At 30.3% G+C, this 21764-nt stretch overlaps 1 protein-coding gene across 1 annotated transcript in view; it reads left to right on the top strand.

The window, feature by feature from the left end:
• Window positions 1-21764, top strand: part of LOC113400360 (cGMP-dependent protein kinase, isozyme 2 forms cD4/T1/T3A/T3B) — a 147863-nt gene that overhangs the window by 39176 nt on the left and 86923 nt on the right. Inside the window, exon 2 of the mRNA XM_026639910.2 lies at window positions 14345-15064. Within this exon, the coding sequence (XP_026495695.1) occupies window positions 14580-15064 (485 nt within the window). The 5' untranslated portion in view covers window positions 14345-14579. The remainder of the gene's footprint in view (window positions 1-14344; window positions 15065-21764) is intronic.

Here is a 21764-nt window from a genome sequence, read left to right as displayed (position 1 = left end):
ATCAAATTATTGTTTACATTACATGTAAATGCTATGGGTGAGTACCAACCCCCTTTTACAAGCACTTTTGAAATGTAGTTCAGAACAATAATTTATTATTAATATTTTTCTTTTCAATGTTTGGAAAATTAGTGTTACTACAAGCTCAGATATATCTAACTCCTTTGCTCCGAAAGTTGGTGACGCCTTGGCGATCTAAGGAATGGTTAATATTTCTTACAACTCACAATTCTTACAATTTTTATGGGTGTTGGTGCCCAATCCCCGTTTGCTAGTTCGTCCGTCGTATTTATTATAAAACGGTAATCTTTATAGTAATTACATGTGTAAAACTAGAATGGCTTAATTAGATTTATAAAGCTTATAAATGATTTATGATATGTTTTAAACTACCCGTGAAATCATTTGAAATTAATAGCTATTATCCTATTAGCAAAAGCTAATTCTTATACGTAAACCTTCCGAGGTCTTATTGGTGATTCTCAGTAAAACCGACATTCCATAATGGTGGTAGATTCATGACCAACATATTAGTACTAAACGCAATGACTCAAATGTCATTGAAGAACCTTATTAAACAAATTTTAAATCAATTTTATTGGAAATTTCAATTTATATAGAATGTTATAAATAAATATTCATTTAAATATTATATTTTTCTACAGATAAAATATGCTAACTACTAGCCCTAACTTATTCCCTGAATTGGACGCCCTGAATGCTAGTACAAGTTGTTCTAGGTCTGAAGTTGGTTTGTTCAATTATTTAATGACAGCATCTCTGCGGAAGCGTCTAATTTGGTTCAAACTATCTATAGGTTCGAATTTTAAAACTCTTATTAACAGTAATAAAGAACTCATTTCGCATCTCGCTCTTGAAATGTTAAAAAACACTTAGCCAGTGATACGCTCTTTTGATGCGAGTATCCTTTAAATGTTATAATTATTATAGTCATTGTCGCATGTCATTTTCTGACATTTCTCGGTCGTTTTCTGCAGTGAGTTTCGAGTTTCTTCTTACAGAATAGCTCAAGCTCTTTATACAGTGAAAAAAGACTGTATTTAAAAATAAAAACATAAATTTATTTATGAAATTTTAATGTACCTCTTTTCTTATTTTTATATTATAAATCTCATATTTCTGTTTAGAAAAAAATATACTATCCAAAGTAAATTAAACGTAAAATATAATACGTGTGTTAAGGAACTGTATTGATCTAAAAATTATGCGTCATCTTCTAAAAGAGCTGCACATTCGCAAGCAAAAGAAAAATTGTAATCGTTTAATGGTCGTATTTTTTCAACTTGGTCGGTCTATTAGATCAAAACCAATTTTAAAAGTCAAATTTTGATAGAACTTTAGCAAATTAAACTAAATCTAAATTTAAAAATAAATCACAACCTATTACTTTCATAAAACACTATATCGATACTACGACATGAGACTACGACTACGACAATAGATACTACGGAAAAGTAACATATTATTATAACATTTTAAATAACTCGTAGTAGGTACTTATTCTATGCATCTAATTAATAGTAAGTACACTCACATTATTATATTACATGTAGATATATAAAAACAATATAAAAAGCTTGATAAATTTTGATAAAATACTATCTAATGTTCAAGTAATCTTAAACCCACGATACTTTTCATTTAATTGCTTAAAACCCGTCATGATATAAAGATTAAATAATTATACGCATTTCTAAATATAAAAATAAATATGTTCGTAAATAACATAATTGTACATACAACCCAAGCACTGTTGAATTGAAACAAATTGAGAGCCATCTATAAATAGATGAAGCTGATATTATAAAAATAAACATTGAAGTTTATTAGCTTTAAGTGGTTGCTTATGTTTCATAATTGGTTCAACGACAGTCCTCTTTGCTTGTGAGTATAATAAAGAAACGATACGTGTATTGGAACCTTATAATAATAATTCATTTGTCTTGTGAAAGTAAATCTGTTGTAAAGAATGAGACGTTTCTGTGACGCCTAACCGAACAGAACTACTTAAACCAATATACATAAAATTCCAGCAAATCCAGCGCGTTTTGGAGAAGGTTTTAGTTATATAGTTACTATAAAAGTAGGCGATAAGCGTAAATTTCGTATTCTTGCCTGATGCAAATATTACTAGCATAACTTATTTCTTATGTTTCTCTTAAGTAGGCAATTAAAAATGCTATACATAAGAGCAAAAACTTATATAGTGTTTTATGTAAGTTGTACATTGATGTGCTCATATCATGTGGTAAGCGCTCGATAAGGCGAGAGTCTAAGGTCTGTCTGCGTGATCAAAATGTTTCAATTGACAGTCCAGAATGATTCAATTGTACACTAGAATAAAATGGATCGAAATTATAGAAAAATGACGACTTGCGAAAAAGTATTCGTATCGTAATCGACATTAAATTGTATAAGATTTGAATAACGTCCCTATAGTTGCAGTTGTTTCAATGAACTAATTCTGGCAGCACGAAATTTTGATTTTCATTTTTTTCTTAATTTAAAAATTAAATTTAGAAAGAATAGCAGCTAAGTTAATAAATGTAATACATGTATACTATTTTTTTAAATAATATTTTTTGATTCCATTTTATTCCGTGCACACACATCCAACATGTGCAACATAGTCACTGCTTAACTCGATGGTCAGACTTCTTCTATTGCATTTGTATGCAATGGCGACTTCGTGGAACATAAATAAAGTAAAATTTCCATTTCTGGTTTATAAATTGCGCAATATATTATCTAGACTCTAGCACACTGAAGAAAAATAATTCAATTCAATATTAAAACTTATAAATAATAAAATAAATCATCATAAAATATCGTAAAATGCTGTTTTTTATGTTAAGTTACAGAAAGTAAACTAAATAAATAAATACATTTTCACTTTTGCAAGGCACGTCAAATTTCATAAATCAAAAAATATATTTTATGTAATATGCAAAGCAGTTTTTCAGTAAAGTACCATTTTAAATATATATAATATATAAACTATCGCTCGTTATTAGTTTTATCTTTATGTGTATATGTTTTTATTTTCTGTTACAAAAAGGGGACGAGTACTTGTTTACGCGTATGAGAAGTTCTATTGCTTCGGCGTAATTAAAAATAGTATATTTTTCTACATGCAAATAATTCTTTATTTTCTTTAATTTCTCAATTTCACCACCGCTGTAACACTTAAGAATTTTAATTTTATAATTAAATAAATATTGTAAAATAAAATAAGGTGTGAAGTTGTCTATTTCGAACGTTTTCGCAATTAATTGGCGGCTTAGCGAGCAACTTCATCGTGTAGTTAACATATCTCCTGTGTGCATTAATCTCATCATTTTTTCATAACGCGAGAAGAAATCACTTTATCCTTTGGTAAAACCAAAGGTAAAGTCTCTCTCACATGGGCCCGTCTTTACTCACGTTAGGATGACGTCACTAAGGTAATCGTAGCTGCCTCTCGCAACTCGTAGTGTGCTTACTTCTTCTTGGTACTTACTATGATCATACTCCGTTATCGTTTCGTGAACTCGATAACTTTAAGACACGAATTCGGTAGTTTTTCTTGTTTGGGCTATTCAATCCCATTAAATAATTATTAAATTAGTGTATAGACACTAATTTAATAATTATAGCGCCCATAGGGGCGCTGTGACCGCTTATCAACAGCCAGCCCATTTGTCGGTCTGCCTATTCCATTTAAATAAAAATAAAAATAAGGCTCTGTGATCAAACAGACAGAATGTTGTTTTGATTTTGGCAGTTCGCAAATAGCCATATTAACTTTAAGAGTGATATCACAGATAGAAAATTAAATAGTATGTATTGATATAGATATATATATATATATATTTATACTGTTTCTGTTCTCATCCAACTCCTACTTAAATTATATATACAAGTACTAAACAATATAAAATGCGTTCAATGTATGCAGCACACGCGCTGTTGAGGTCTCGTTAAGGATTAAATAACATGTGACTGTACAAATACATAGATTTTTATATATATAGACTTGTGTTCTAGATATTTCCAAGGAATACTTTAGATCTATCTAACAAATTCTCGGAAATGTTTCATAAAATATGACGTCATACAGTTTTATCGAAGGCCCTTAATTATTATAGTTTATCACTTTTATTTGGTGTTGCAGTATGTTTTAAGACTGCAAGGAAAATGTCTCGTTTTGTGTCTCGTTACTGTGCAGGTTTTTGAGATGATTACTTCTTGGTCTATGTGTTTATCTCCGATATTCAAAAATCCGTTAATCGACTCTTATGACACCCACGGGTCAGGATCTTCCAGTAGCTTATTCAAACCACAAGAGGAATAAAGACAAATACATAACATTTGACATTGAATTGAAGCGCTATCATTGGTCGAGAGCTTGAATTCATTGGCTCTTGATATTTCATTGGTGTTTTGAATGACCACGAAGCAGTTATAGAAATTTTAAAAATCAAATTAAAGTTGACATAAGTATTTAAGTGGAATAATTTTGTATTAATCAAGAAAAATGTTTGTGTTGCACAATATATGAGAACTATTAGCAAATCGCAAAAAATACGTAAATCTAAGGATCGTTTGTCTTTACTCCTTCTTCGATAGATATTTGTTCTATTGCTTTGTCGAACAGGTGATATGTTGTATCCCTTCTTTATAAATCTCTTGTCCTCCTTGTTTGATTGTATGTGTGTGTAAGTGTTTGTGAGAAAGAGAGTATGTATGTCCACACTTTTTATTCCTCTCGCTGATATTTTGTTAACAAATATTATCGAACCGATTTAATCCGACGATTAATAACCTCAATTAGGTATACATATGTATATTCATTTGATCATACCATAAATCCAGTTTATTTTTTCTACCATAAACCAGTATCACATTTTAATATGTACAATATCGGTAGCATCGCCAATATGAAATTCTACATAATGTCTATGTCAAATTCAAAAATATGTTTTTTTAAATAGGTCGTAAATTATTTTAGATGACACAGGCGACATTCCTTACAGCCATAAAAGCCGTAAATATAAAAAATCCTAGTTTATATTAAATAGTTCTTCGTCTTTATTTTTAATTATAAGTATAATATTATTTCGATGATTTACGTATTGAATTATTTTCATTATATCGACACTCGTCGAAAAGATAAATACGGTCATACGCTTGTCGCTGTGTAAGTAGAATTGAGTGTTGTTTTTCGAATATAATGATATCGTAGTTAATTTGTTTGTAAGTTATTTGATACTCGTTTAAATATTTGTCTATGTCTATGTAAGGACATTACCTATAGAAAAGCCGTTTTATATACTAACCAATTTAAAATACTAAATCAAATCTTTACTTACACTTAAAAATGCTTAACAGTAATATTCTACATATTATATAATCATATAAACGATAAAATTGTTAATAAACTTGCTTTAGGGGGGTAAAGTAGAGCGTATATTTATACTAACGCTATAATTTAAATTTAAGGTCGACCCAAATTTATTTCGTTAAATAACAACGTTTTAAATATAATGAGTTTTTAAACGTTCTCATTGGCCATTAACATTTTAAAAATAAATACAACACGTATCAAATGTGTCTCGTGTATTTGCTTTACTAATAGCGGTTAATTAATATGACCTCGATTGTAACGCTATATATATTGCACAGATTACTAAAACAAGCAGAAAAGGCCTTTTACGACAGATTTGTAAAAATATTTTCAAGTATTTACCTGAGTTTATTCGCAAAGAGGCATCCGCGTCTACATTCGTCGAATAATTTTTACCTAATTTTTTCATGTTATTTTAAACAGTCAAATATCGCAGTTAAAACTTCCAAATACTTTTCTTTATAAACAGCTTGAACACAATACATTTATATCCATCATTCTAATTTACATAATTAACAAACAAAACTCCTTTTCTAGTGCTTAACTACACGATATAACATACGTTTGTGCAAATGACTGACTAACTACATATGTCAGATTATTCTGAAAGATAAATAGTCGATCCGGAAGCTCCGGGAGAATGAGATTAAAAAAAATATAATATAATATCTTAATATTACGATTATTTTAAAATAGGTATATTCATTTATTTATTTAATTAGGCAGAACAGAAATTAATTCACAAACCTAATACAGGCCATAAATACTTGTGGAATCTTTTGTTCAGCGTTTAAAGAGTAAAAATTACTAAAGTAATATATAAAAAAAAACTACATAATAATAGTCAAATTTATGAAAAGACAGTTAAAATTATTACAATGTTAAATATAAGTAAACTGTCTGATTTAAAAGTTCTATTTAATTTACGCAATAAATAAATATTACGCAAAAATATATACATATGTATAAAATAAATATATTTAAACCTTTGTGCTGTCGTTTAATCGTAATATGTACGAAATCGTCAAGATTCCGCACCCATTTATATCTACTGAAATAATTGCTATCATTTAGCGTTCTCGGAATACGACTCAGATTTTTAAACTTATTTAAGTTTTTTCATACACTGACATTTACGTCCGCATACGTCAAAATTTTTGTAAATATTTTCCTTTACCATAAACAATAATGTTTTTTTTTTTATTATTCATGTTTACAGCTTATCTCTTACATAAAATCTTAGTTTCGCCGCTAGAATAATAAAAATAATATATTATAAGCATTTTTTAATTTTAATGCTAGTCTTGTGGAGCCATTCAGATTTGGTCAATAAAGTAAAATCGGTGGTATGTATTTTTTTTATAATAAAGGTAGGCAAACATTCCGTCTGATGGTAAGTGGTGCACCACCGACCTTGAAAGCTAAGATGTTGTCCCTTGTGTATGTAGTTACAGTGGCTTCCAATCAAACCCAACACAACAATACTAAACTGTATTGCTGTTTGACGGTTGAATATCTGATCGTGTCTGATCCGTCCCGTCGGACTTTAATTGAGGTATAATCACTTCAAGTGTGTATGTGGCCGCACATTTGTGCAGCAGGCTAGTTGCCATTGAGAACGACGACTGAGAGGAAAAAATAAAATAAACATTAGAAACCTCAATCAAAACATTATTAATTTATTGAGCATCGATATACCCTGCACATTCTATTAATAATGACGCAATCTAAATTCAATATCTATATTATAAAATAAAAATAAAAACTTAGCATATCACCGCTATCTTAAATAGAAGCCGACATAAGCCTTTAAACAGTGGCGTAGCATAGGTCACTAGCACCCGGTGCGGATTCCAAACTTGCCGCCCTCTTATTTTTGCAATCCATTATAAAAAAATTGGTGCATGGTAAAAAGAGTACTTTTATTGAATAACATTAACCTGAAAAGTGAAATTAACATTTTTTGACATAGAGTAGAAGGTAGATCACTTAGAAAAATTACAGAGAAAACGTAATACAATAATGGAGAAATCGCCTACTTCACGAACGCTCTTGCGCACGAGTATCATTACAACCTCAACTCCTCAACTGAAAGATTAAAATTGAACTTTTCTAGTCTTCCTTTCAGCAAAGTTTTTGATCACACTTTCAATGTCGATTGCATCAGTCAGGTCTTGTTCAATCGACAATATAGCTAGATTAGTTAATCTCAGCGTACTCGTCGTAGATCGCAAGTAATTCTTTATCAATTTCAGTTTCGAAAAGCTCCTTTCACAACTAGCATTACTTATAGCAGTTGTCAAAAATATTCTGAGCATTATGAAAATGTTAGGCACGGAGATTTCGAGCTTAGATTCGACAGTGAACTCCAATAATTCAAGTGGATCTGCATTAGCTTTGCCTAATTTATCAAGATCTCCAGTAGCAATGGCAAAACTTCGAAGTCGCCCTCGCTCAAGTTCAAACTCCTCCTTGTCAATGTCGGTAGCGTGGTCAAGGTTACATTTTCCAGTAACATCCAGTAATTTTGCTGGTGTAAGTTATTTAAAATAACATTGAAACGAAATAAGTTTCCTAAATAATAGTTATTGAGAAAGCTTGCGCTTGCATCACCCATGCATAGAACCTGCATAGGTATCTGAGTATTTGGTATTTGGTAACAACAAAAAAAATGACGAAAAAAACACTGAAAGAAATTAACTTTTTTTTCTCTAACTTCCACCTCCGCAGCGCCGCCCCCAGCAAAGTGCCGCCCGGTGCGGACCGCACCCCCCATGCTACGCCACTGCCTTTAAATTATTTAAAATTAATCTAATCATTCCTTAGATGTTTTAATTAAGGTAAATATTTAGTGTAATTTGATTTTAAATAGTTCTTAAAAAGCTAAATAGGCAATAAATAATTCACACATTCAATGCGCCATCTTGGCTTGTAAAGCTGATTTATTTGTATAAACATTTTGTACTTTAAGCTATTAGCTTAAAATGTAAATGCTATGAGTGCAATTAAATATGTAACTTTAAATTAATAAAAAGTTTTTCACGAGATTAATGTATCGTATTAATTATAACATTAATCAGAACAAATTTCAATCAGCATTGATTCTAATGACTTATAATGTAAAATTTATGCATATGCGTTTTAAATATACATACATTCGAACATTAAATATGTTCACGTCTGAAACGGCTTAGTAATTAATTTGCTAATGAACGAAATTTAACACTAAATCATTCGGAATTAAATTAAAACAAATATATTTAAATATTGTCAATTATTATTAGATCACAAGTCTCGGTTTTGAATTTCGAACGTAAATGGAACATTCGTTAACCGATTTGAGGGGTTTCGTTGTTCGTTCATCAGCTGTAAAACCTCTTATAATTTTCTTTAAGATTATCTTCTTAAAAATAATAAAATATACAGACACGGCCTCGTTACAATTTAATTATGTGTATAGATTTAATTGTTTCGAACTTTACTTTATATGTAAAATATAAATTTCATTCATAAGTTAATTCTACATAAAAAAATAAATTGTAATTATAACAGCATAAACTTATTTTTGATCTTACACAGTTGACATAAAGATTAAAATTAAACATCGCTGACAATAAACAATTCTTACGTAATACATATTATAATTCATAGTTTATTTCCTCGATGTATGTAGACGCCATTGATTTTGAATAAAACACCTTTTGTGGTACCGTAAGACAAATTCTCGTATCCAATTTACATATTAAGCGATACGTTATAATATATATTATTTTCATTCATGGAATGTCATAGCGTGTGTCGATAATTTGACATATTGCTTGATAAAAATCGTATATCAAAAGCGATATCCTTAATGGATCTTTTCGTGTTAACAATTTTTCACTCCAATTAAGTTAATTTCGGTAAATTGCACGTACGACTTTTGTCCTTAATTTTTTATGCAAACATTACAAAGTTCATGTATTATTTCATTGACATAATTGTATAATTGTGTATGAATGGTATGTTCTTCGAGTGTTTTACGCGGGAACTAGTAAGTTATCACGGTTTTGTCTGTAAGTTGATACACTTTACTAGTCGTGCTAAGCCGTCACGGTAGGTACCTACAACTTAGTCATTCTACCGCTATATATATATTAAAGTGATTGCGTGTAAATATCCCACTGCTGGGAAAGGCCTCATAAAGAGCAGGATTGCACCGGAGATTACAAGATCAATTATAAATTCAGTGATAATAGAACTCTCAATGTTTGATTAAGGGATCACGCGTTCTAGGCACTGGACTGCCTCGGCTGCCTATAACACTATACAGGTAGCTGATAACCCAGTGGCTCCCTAGCCGATGTTAGAAGAACCAAGGACATACAATCTTAGACGCCAGAGCCGTCTGAGTATTGACACTATTAGGAATATCTAGCACGAAATGGATCATTACTCATTTGTCTTATTATTTAAATAAAGAAAAAGTATCTTATTAAAAAAACCTTTTTCCGATATAAAAAGAGATCTCGCTGATATTATTATTTATCTATGATGAATGACTTGAAAATTGTGTCTATGAATAAAAACAATGTAATAATCACTATCCATTATCTTTTTATAGATTTGTGGAAAAATTTACCTTTTTTTTTTTTTTTTTATCTTACTATACTGAAGTTTTATTACTAAATTTGAAATAGACAAAGATAATGAACTTGTATATTTGGATTTCTCTTAGATACTAATCTTTGAAGATATTATAATATATATATCTTTGACTTGTAGATAATACAATTATATTAAAATATAAACATTTACGTGAATTATTCTATAAAATTTGTTAATGAAACTAAGTCACTGAATAATTAAAAAAAAGGAAAGCTCTAAAATATAGTATACGTTATAAATAAATCGTACCTTAAATTCTTAGTTTATGTGTGTTTATGTATGTTTATATATCGAGATCACATTACAAAAGAACTAAAAAAAGCCTACTTATTATCTGAGTGTCCGTAACAACTAAGCTTGAAACGATATAAAATTACTAGAACTTTTTTTGATGCCTTCTCAGCTTAGACAGTTTATCTAGACATTTAAATAATCAAAGCTTAAATTTAAAAAAAATCAATGAAGTTTATTACTGTTCGTGACGCAACAAAGGCTACCAATCAACTAGCTGAGCTCAGCGCTGGTTTTCAGTGGCTGCCATAACAAGTTACAGTGATATTTTTTAATATAAAATATATGTAATTTAAACCTGACACGTTCTTCCATTCGTGTTACGATTGAGAAACCTTCACTCCATTGACCTTTGTTTCATCTTATGTGTTTTAACAATTGTGTGCATATGAGATATTTAAAACTCGATACGAGACACCTACTGTAACGGCTCATAGATCAGAAACACCCACTTTTTAATGTAGAGTAAGGTTATGATTAACATAGTAATTCGAACTTGAAGCGAGGTACTTTTATTTCACTTACAAACTATTAATTCATATTGATGTTATTACGTTTAAGATGGTTTTGAACGTGTTCATCTTAGGAGGTATCAATGAAATTATAAAAATGTAAGTGTGTGCAATTCACCTTTGTATGTGGAGTTGAAGTTATACTTAATAATTAAATTAAATTAATTTATTTATTTTTGTTCGCGTTAATCACAATGATTCTAAATAAGTTTCATTTGAAAATACCTTTTTGTCTTTGATCGTCTATTTTATTGAGGAAGGTTATATAGTTTATAACACCATCCTGCGGCCTAGAGGCGGAAAGCATCTTGTTTATCGTAAAGAATATAAATAGATGTATAACAATTTAAAAATAAAAAAAATGTATCCTGTGTCCTTGTCCGCTACTTCATAGATAACTATGAATATGATTACGTGTATTAGTTATTTTCCTTTATTCCCAAAGACATTGGCAGTTTAAGAAACATTTGTCTTTTTACTGGCTCACTCCATATTTGAAACCGAAACAATTACGAATGTTGTTTACACCTTTAAAGACGTATCACTTTGTATGTTACCCAAGTCAGATATTAATTTTAATTGCTTAGTGATAAGTTGATGGTGTAACTTTTCCAATAAATAAATAAATACATTTCTATCAAGTTTTACAATAATTAATAAATTAGTAATAGAATTACATACATAATCAGCCTGTAAATTTCCCACTGCTGGGCTAAGGCCTCCTCTCCCGTTGAGGAGAAGGTATGGAGCATATTCCACCACGCTGCTCCAATGCGGGTTGGTGGAATACACATGTGGCAGAATTTCGTTGAAATTAGACACATGCAGGTTTCCTCACGATGTTTTCCTTCACCGCCGAGCACGAGATGAATTATAAACACAAATTAAGCGCATGAAAATTCAGTGGTGCCTGCCTGGGTTTGAACCCGAAATCATCGGTTAAGATGCACGCGTTCTAACCACTGGGCCATCTCGGCTTTTTAATAGAATTAATTAATTTATTTATTTATTTAATTGGAGAACATACAGCCGTTGATAAACAAAAATATCAAACACTTAATAACTATTAGGCCAATAACAGTTCTCACATATAACATTAAAGAGACTGAGAATAGGAAAATAAATGAAAAAAAAAAAAAAAAAAACAAAAATGATAACAACAATACATATAAAACTAAGTGTCTGTAATAAAAAAAAAATACTCCAATATCTTCCCGAAGTCGGGAAGATATTGGAGTATCGGAAGTCGGGTTACAGTTTATAATGTACTGCGAGACACACAGCTCGCGGATTCGCTCGCATTTTAGGTATTGGTCGTCAAGTGTCAGGCATAAAAAGTAGCCTATGTCCTTGGCGTTAAAGTTTGCTTCATACCAAATTACATCAAAGTCGGTTAATTTTTTTGACCGTGAAAGAGCAACAAACAAACTGACAGAGTTTCTTTCGCATTTATAATATAGTATATATTTGTAATATAGTATTAGTATAGATATTTAATCGGTATTACACTATAGTGGCAATGAAAATATCTTCGTTATTATTGGCTGAGTGCCTCGTCACCTTCGGCTTATTTTCTTTAAAGTGCGTCTTTTTGTTTGTACAGTTGAATGAAGCTATTATTAACTATTTAAAAAAATTAAAACAATTTGTAGAACTATGTGTATACTGTATAGTAATACTATTGTTGTGAATGAATCTTTAAATGAATAAAATACGACGTTTAACCGTAAATGATAACTAACGCTAATAATTATGATCTCGAGAATAGTGTTGCCTGTTAAAGTTACAAAAAAATGTTGCAATTGATAAGACATACTTGTAGACTAAAAAACACAACACGTAGACCGTTTGGTATAAAAATCTTTAGTTAAACTTTCATGTTTCGGCAGAAATTTAAACATATTTAGGCATATCCCATACTCTGTATAGGTTTGTGGACTACAAATTAGGAAGGATAAGCCAAAATTAAGGATTGTTTTTATAAAAATATAAATTTATTAAAATGATTTAATTTAAAATTAAAATTATCATTTATCACAAGGTGTTGAAAACTTTCGTCGGTAGGAATATAATTAAACTTTAACAATTAATTTACACTTAAAAAAAAATACGAAAATTAAATTGTTTTTTTTATTTATATTTACGGTGAAGGTCCTTCGTTATTCAGCCCAGTCTGAACTTGTTCTCCGATATGATAACATCGTTCGCACTCGTCAATTCGAATTTCGAAGATTAGATAGCCAGCATCATGTGGTCATACGCAATTTTAAATCAGGTGATCAATGTTCTCTCAATACAAATATGTGTGTGTTATCATATTGATAATGATAATAAATTTCAAATCACTACATAAAACAAAACATCTCTATAGTATCGGATATGTATGATCTTATGTTGATATGATATGCAAAATATATGGCTTGAACTGTATTTAAAATTACTCGGGTGCCTATGTATTATAAATCATAACCATCATAATTTTACTATAACAGCATTAAAAAAAAATAAGATAAATAATTACTAAACGATTACTTTTATGTATGTATTAGCAGTTTTATAAATATAACCAATTTCTTACACTTCCCTCATCCATGTACTACCATCAAGTAGGTAGTACCTTAAGGTAGGCTCATCTCTAAACTACACATCATAATTTTAGCATATCAGAATTAAAAAAAATTAGGATGAATAAGCGGTTACTTTTGCCCATGTATATAATAGCAGTTTAGCAATACAAGTATAATTACGCGATCTCGAAATAGTATTTCAATTTCAAATCAAATCAAAATAGTCTTTATTGTACACCAACTGAAATTGCATGAAATCTTATATTTAAGAGCTTACGTAATTACTTAAGTTTTTAAATTTTTCATTATTATTTTTTTTATTTAATTTTAGCAATAAATGTATCTATATGTTGATCCAGAATAAAACAATTGAAGTCGAGAATCATTATAACTATTCTATGGTTTCGCACGATAAGTGTTGACGGATGTACAATATTTTCTTGACCTCTGCATCTCGGTTATACAATCTTCTAAGATAAAACTTGTCAAATAAAATATCTTATATACTGTGTCGTTTAGCAACGGATAAACTTCAAAACTTATTTGATGAATTTAGACGTTCGTCTTTTATAAAACGAATAGAGCCGTCATTTTAAATTAACAATAGCCTATAATTTTAGGTGAATGAATTATCTTATTCTATAATAATATTATACGAACACATTAAATAATAATTAGGAATTGTACTTTGTTATATTTTATCAAAATAATATAATTTTAAGATCACTATCAAAATTGCCTCTACATTACACTTTTGTCTCGAGGCTCTTTAAAATTATAACAGTATGCGATAAATAAAAGAATATTTGGAAACAGATTAGGTAATCTAAATTTAGAAAGATAAATTGTTATATAAAAATAATTATACAATATTTATTTTGACAAACATCAGATAGTATAATGAGAAATGTAATTTGCAGGGCGTCACCGAGGCACGCGGGGCTGACGGCGGCATTGGATCGTGTATCAGCACTACATCGTCTGGCCGCGCACAGGTCGCACGACTCGCACGCACGAACCCACACACATCCTGTACTTCCCGACACAGTGACTACGAACATCGAACGAACTCAGTGCTAGTGAACTAAACACGTGAACCTTATTAAACCAAGTGCAATCCTTAGTGATTCGGTGCAAGGCTCGGTAGCCGAGTGAATGCGCGTCTGTTTCGATACCCTCTGCTTTGGATCGTCGCAGCGAACAGCTGTTGACGATGAGCCGAGGGCCGTAGTGAATACTGGTGGAGGAGCGCTTACCGTGGCGCCTACTGTCAACGGCGATAGACGTGCCTTAGACGAAACGTATCGAGAAGAATTAAATGGTATAATGGGGACTCCTAGCGCGATGAATTCCGATCCAGAGAATTGTGTTGCTAATGCAGCGGCTACAAACGATATGCAGCCTCTTATCGAGAGGATAAGGGAATTAGAGGCGTTGCTTAAGCAACGTGACCAAGAAATGTTGGAACTGCGTTCACAGCTTGATAAATTGCAGAGCGTTTTTCCGTATCAACAATATGGTAGAGGATCCAGGGCTCCCAGGAAGCAGAGAGCTCAAGGTATCTCTGCTGAGCCCCAGACGAGCTCGTCTCTACAGGATTTGGCTCACCAAACATTCCGGATCTACGACAAAAACGAGACGTAAGTAACATTTCTTATCAACTACTTGTAAAATATTTTCCACGCTATCAATATATTTCTAGCAGTTTCAATTGACTTCAGAACAATTTTATATCAATTTCTTAAAATAATTCCAAAATACATTAGCCTAATTTAATAATTCGATAGTTTCACTTAAATGAACATTTTTATTTCATTTAAACGGTATTACATCTACTGATTTAGAATATAAAATCCAAAATGTCGAATCCCAAATACGAACATACGTCCTTATTATTCGGAGCTATTGATATTCTTTAGCAATATGAAAATATAAACATGAACTACAGTTTCACATATTTTCACGGAACAACGTTGTTACCTTCACGATCTAATATTATGGTGTATATAACACACGGTTGTATTTAATTGGCAATATGTCCAATGTCAAATTGTAACTGTTTATCATATCAAGATGTAATTAAAATTATAGGAAACCAAGGGAAAACATGACACAAAAGTAATTACTTTAGGTTTATACGTCTTTATCGTCAAGATACTTCGCATACCTTTATTTACTCTGTGTTTTTCATGTACTTATATTGGCTAAGTCTTATAAAATGTTATCCTGTAATTAACCACTTAATTCCCGGTTAATGTGTGGCAACGATTTGAGCCAAAGTATCCTTCGTGCCCAAATTGTACACCCAAGTGTCATAACGATCGCTTGAACGGTATATCAGTAAATGTGCTGCAGCGCCATCTAGCAACGAATTACTAACAAAAAGATATACCAACATATTTTTTTATGTATAATGTATGTTTGATTACTGTATTTCCAGCACCAATAATCATATCCACGTAATCATCAGATCTTCAACCTTACTGCATTAATCTTGACTTCTGAACGTAGAATTTGTTTATGTAATTTACACTGATATCATCTTAAACCCTATTGCAAATAGACAAAAATATCTTTAAATAAATATCATACGCAACGGCCATGAAATACTGAATTTATATATTTATATCATTGTATATATATTAATAGAAAAAAAAAGTAGATTTATTATAAAGCATATATATATAAATATTTTTAATAACAAAGCAACCTTATATTCGTAATTGCTATTAAAGATACGAACTTAACTTTCGGATATACTGTCTAGTACAGTAAAAGATTTTTAATACTTATTATTTTAACTATAATAGAATAGCAGACGAGCAGATGGCTTGTAGTGGCCTTACGTAGACATTAATATTATATATTATTTATTCCTTACACCATAAATGCTCATGGAATCTTAAATGCACATTCTCTCGAGTCCTTAGTTACACTGGCCAAATCTTCTTTCAACGAGAAACATCAAACAAACAAACGCACGTACCTACTAATAAATTTATAGGATATGAAAATTTTAATGTTCAAAGTAAAAATCCCGATTTTTTTTCGCCGGTTCTTCTCTGGTTTGTCCTTTCCGAACCGTTGGTAGAATTATGACGATCATTATTAAAGTGTAATGTTTCGAAGTTGTAGAGTCGAGATGGCCCAGTGGTTAGAACGCGTAAATTTAACCGATGATGGCGGGTTAAAATCCAGGCAAGCACCACTGAATTTTCGTGTGCTTGATTTGTGTTTAAAATTCATCTCTTGCTCGGCGGTGAAGGGAAACATCGTGAGGAAATCTGAGTGTGTCTAATTTTAACGAAATTCTGCCACATGAGAATTCACTAACCAGAACTGGTGCAGCGTGGTGGAATATGCTCCCTAACCTTCTTCTCAAAGGTGAAGGTGGCCTTAGCTCACCAGTGGGTAATTTACAGGCTGTATATGTTGTTTCAAGTTAATAAAAAAATTGAATTTAGATTTTTTTTTATGTGTGACTTATTTAATGTCAATTTAATTATGTCAGAACGAGCGAAATCGGCGTGAAAAATTAAACAACATTTATAAGTAAGGCCGTTAATGCGTAATTGGATTTTATAGTATTTTAAAATATTATTATTTAATAAATAAATTATAAAGCGACTAATTAATTTCAAGTAATTCGAATATAACAATATGCATTGATAATAAATAAACCGGTCAAGTTCATACTACGCAGTTAGCATCCGATACAATATAGGGTACCATTGTTTTTGCAGTAGTTATATGTAGTTTCATTTGTTGATTGTCATCGCATATAGTAATAATATAAATTAAATACTTTATGACGATTGTTATAAAAATATGTATATTTAAATGAAACTTGTAAGTTGAAATCTATATATACAAACATATAAAAGCGAAATACTTCTCACTGATTCATCACGAAATCTCAGAAACTGTATCACGTACAAACATGAAATTTGGCAGGTAGGTTCTTTATAGGATGTAGATAGCCGTTAGGAGTGGATTTTACGAAACTTTTTAGGTGTCTAAAGGCGCAAAAATAAATTTCGCGCGGGTAAAGCCGCAGCTTTAGCTAGTTATATATATAATAAATATGTATGTAGTTTTTACTCCACAGTTACTTTGTTTAGTCAACATTAAAATTATTTTAATTATAAATACCGACGGAAAAGCATTTGATAAACATGATGGTAGGTGGTCTACACTCTCGATAGACATTACTGTAATAAATATTAACCATCCCTTACATTATAATGCACCACCTTGGGAACTAAAATTATATGTATGTCCCTTGTGCCAGTAGTTAACTGGTTCACACACCCAATAAACAGGAGGAACTATTTGAAGTCGCTTACAAATTAGTATTACTTGTACCTATTTACTAAATAATATAAATTGAAATAGTTTAAATGACATATGTTTGAAGTTAAAGGATAAAATAAATACTATTAAAATATATGTTCCAATCATTGAATAGTAAATAAATTAAATTTAAAGTATTTCCAAAATGCCTTAACAATATTTAAGTTTTGTAAATTACAAAAATAGTTATTTAAATATTGGCTACCTGTCCGACTTTACGAGGAATAAGTTTTTTTTTTGTATCGTGTTTGTAGTAGTGCTGTTGTCCCTACTGGCCTTTACACCGAATATATATTCCATAAATATACTTTATTTTGTAGTGTTTAGATATATTACCAGTATAAGATATTTTTTAAAATGTATAAGGAGAAAAACGTCATTTATTACAATGTTTGAGTATATCTGACTACTAATATATATATATATATATATATATAAAAATATACTATATATATATATATATATATATATAGTATATTTTTAGAATTCAATAATATATGTATGTCTCAAAATTTTATAAAGCCATAACTTTATTTAAACATGTCATCGAAAGTCCTTTCATCTACAGTTAGAATGACAAAGTTCTCTGACGTAAATTTGTTTATGCAAGAACCAACCATGTCATAATTAAACACCTGCTTTATTTATAACTGATAGTAATTTTCTTAATCATAAAAAAACAATATTTCAAATGAAATCTAAGGAAAACAACAATATGCTAATTCTATGCACGTACATTATATTTAAACCTTGAAATCCAATAAACATTATATATAACTTTTTATTATAACTTAACGTTAAATTGATGACATAGTATTAATATTGAACCATTGTGTTAAATATGGTTTAAAATAAAAATATACTTACAACTTGATTATAAGCGATAATTGGACGCTTCCTAGAAGTATTTTTCGTCTCCAAATTATCAAAAATAACACACGAAGTATCACGATTCTTATATCAATCTCACATAATGTAAAAGTATTCGTTGAATATAATAAAATTAAGTTTTACGCTTTAAGTAATGTATTAAATAACTTTTATAGTATTATTTTTACGTTACTAAAGGATTTTAATTGACTCATAAAAACAACAGACAGCAACGCGTTTAACGATCGTCTAAAAGGAGCCGACTTTTAAATTCTGTTGATATAGTATTGTGAAACTGATTTATTTTTCACTCGAAATTCACAACAAAGATTAAAGAATAATTTCGTACCAATACATAAGTATATCACAATATTTACATTTAAATTATATTATAAGATAAATATATTTCATTTAAAAATGTACGTTATCTAATGACTAGTTGATATTCGTTATTTAAAATACGACTTACAATTTTAATTTGAAAATAATGGCCGAGTTAACGCCCGTTTAAAAAAAAACTTCTTTGGTTGTAAACCGAAACGATAAACTCACTTGCTTATGTATACCAATTTCAGTACATACATATATTTATTACTTATAATTACTGTTATTGGTAAATAATGTCTTATTTTATTGGCAAAATAATAAAGATTATGGTAGCGCACTAAAGCTACGACCGCTTAAAACTGCAATAATGAAATTGGTATCCACGAACAAATTGCGCTCCAATTTTGTGTTCGCACTAAAATCTGCCAGTACACCACGCTTACCAATGATCATGGAACGCTTCATACTAGAGCTGTTGCGGGAGTGCTTAACAATATATCAGTTAGGTACCCGTACAATGGAATCATATGGCAGCTGCATAATGTAGTATCAAAAGAAATAAACATAAATTAGTTATATGATTATTTTATTGAGGTTACATGTAAAAAACGTTTATCCTTAAAATACATTGTATAAACAGGTATTGCGTTACATTAAAAGACTATAAATAGTTTTTAATTACGGACAAGAAAGTGAAAAATTCAATTTAAAAACACTGTTTGATATTTTCAGTTATTTTCGGTCAATCGGTATTTATTTAATATAACAGGCACATTGTAAATAAACCGATAATATTTATAACAAAACTAATCTTGTATTGACTTTTTACTTAATAATTAAAATATATATGTAAATATCTTATATATAAATAGCGTAAGCCGATTTTGTCCTAGTGATTATGGGACGATAACTGCACATAAGAAATCGATTATAGTCTAATTTTGAAGAGCTCCAGCCGTAGATGTGCAGAAAAATAAAGATAATCTTGATTGCAATTTATTAAATTGTTATGATTTAAGAAGAATTAATTTTAGAGAGCAGAAAAAAGTTACTGGCCACGTAGATAGCGGCGCTATGGCTGTATAAAAAAACAAATGTAAAACGTGCACACAGACGTCGTCAGTTTACAATGAAAATAAATAAAAAAATCGATCAGGCATAAACAAGTCAATATGGATTAGTACCTACTTATTAAACCGTCAATGGACTGCAACCATGAGAACTTCCTCAGTGAATGTCATGTATCTAGTGCTTGTAATTAAACTGGCTCACTCACCCTTCAAATCGGAACACAGCAATATTTCGCATTGCTGTGTACGCTGAAAATATTATACTTTATAGCTAAATGATGCACAGTCTTGCTAACGAATACAAAGCTAATGATTTATGAAACGTAAGAATTATAATGTTTTACAGGAAAAATACGAATTAATTTTGTTTAAAGTGTTTTTTGATATTTGGTAAACTATAATCATTGTTTGTTTTTAATTATTATATAATGTTCAGTAGTTGAAGGACCAAAAAAGTATGATATATGTATTCCTTTTGGATTGGTAAATAAAGAGTTTAACTACTATAGCATTGAACATAAAAACTTACTAAATAATTTATTAATCTAATGCCTCATTCATTATTACCTCATTCATTTATACATCGCTTACACATTTCTATGGAAACTCCAAATCAAATCAATTTTATTCAAGTAAACTTCACAACGAAGCGTTTTTGAATCGTCGATATTAAAAAACTACCACCGTTTCGGAAAGCAGCCTCCAGCGAGAAGAAACGGCAATAGAGAACTCCGATAGAGAATTGTGGAATTTATATATTTCAACCCAGCTCACACAAATGAAATAAAATGTGGTCGATCGTTTGAATTCTCGGAGTGTTTTGGTAGTTTTATTACCCAAATTGGCCAATTATGCTATTTTTACGATACAAACGTATAAGTCACTAGTTAATCACTAATTAATATTCGTAACACGATCGCTCTTTAGTTGTTATTACCCAAAAGTGATAAAAGTGTAAAGTACACCGTGAATTTTAAAACATTAATTAGTATTCAAGAAGGTTCTATATGGAACAGTTTTAGCAACGGTGTCATTTACTCACAGTTAAATTTATAGTGCTATCTAAAAGATTAGTCCTAATTACTGGCTTAATACGGTTCCATTTAAATGCTTTATCTTTAAAATAGCTTGTCGAGTATTATAAAAATATGATGTTGTTACTGTGCGTGATAGCATACGTCTCTGTTTGATCGATCCCAAATCATATCAAATGTATCTATTTGAGTAATCTTTCCAACAAAACGTTTTCGAATCGATATCACTATTTTGGAAAGCCGCAAAGTAAATTATCTTTTTAAATTTATTATCTTCTTCTATTTTCAAAATAATACTTGTCTTCAACTGTTCAGTTTGATTAATCAACTTCTTAGGCTACAGTATTAATAAATCTTTAATAAAAAAACCGTTTAGCGATACAGTGATCGTGACAGATTAATATTAAGTAGACGCAGATGAGATTTTATCATATCCAATGTCATAATACGGTTAGTTAGTAATGTTTAAATCTTATTTGGCACTAGACTATGACATTAAGGCTCAATGCAATGTATTGGTTGAATTAATTATCGCTGTGACTAGGGACATCAGTGGTACTAAGCGATCTAGATAAACTCCCTTGGCATTTAGTTAGCATATATTAGCAGTTTAAAAAAATATTGTCAAAAGTGCCGGTTCAAGGTGACGAGATAACCTTACCCGATTATTCTTTATCGTTACGACA

This window comes from Vanessa tameamea, chromosome 17, assembly GCF_037043105.1.
Source record: "Vanessa tameamea isolate UH-Manoa-2023 chromosome 17, ilVanTame1 primary haplotype, whole genome shotgun sequence".
Lineage (NCBI taxonomy): Eukaryota > Metazoa > Arthropoda > Insecta > Lepidoptera > Nymphalidae > Vanessa > Vanessa tameamea.
The sequence above is the reverse complement of the archived record's forward strand: the minus strand, read 5'-3'. Positions and strand labels throughout refer to the sequence as shown.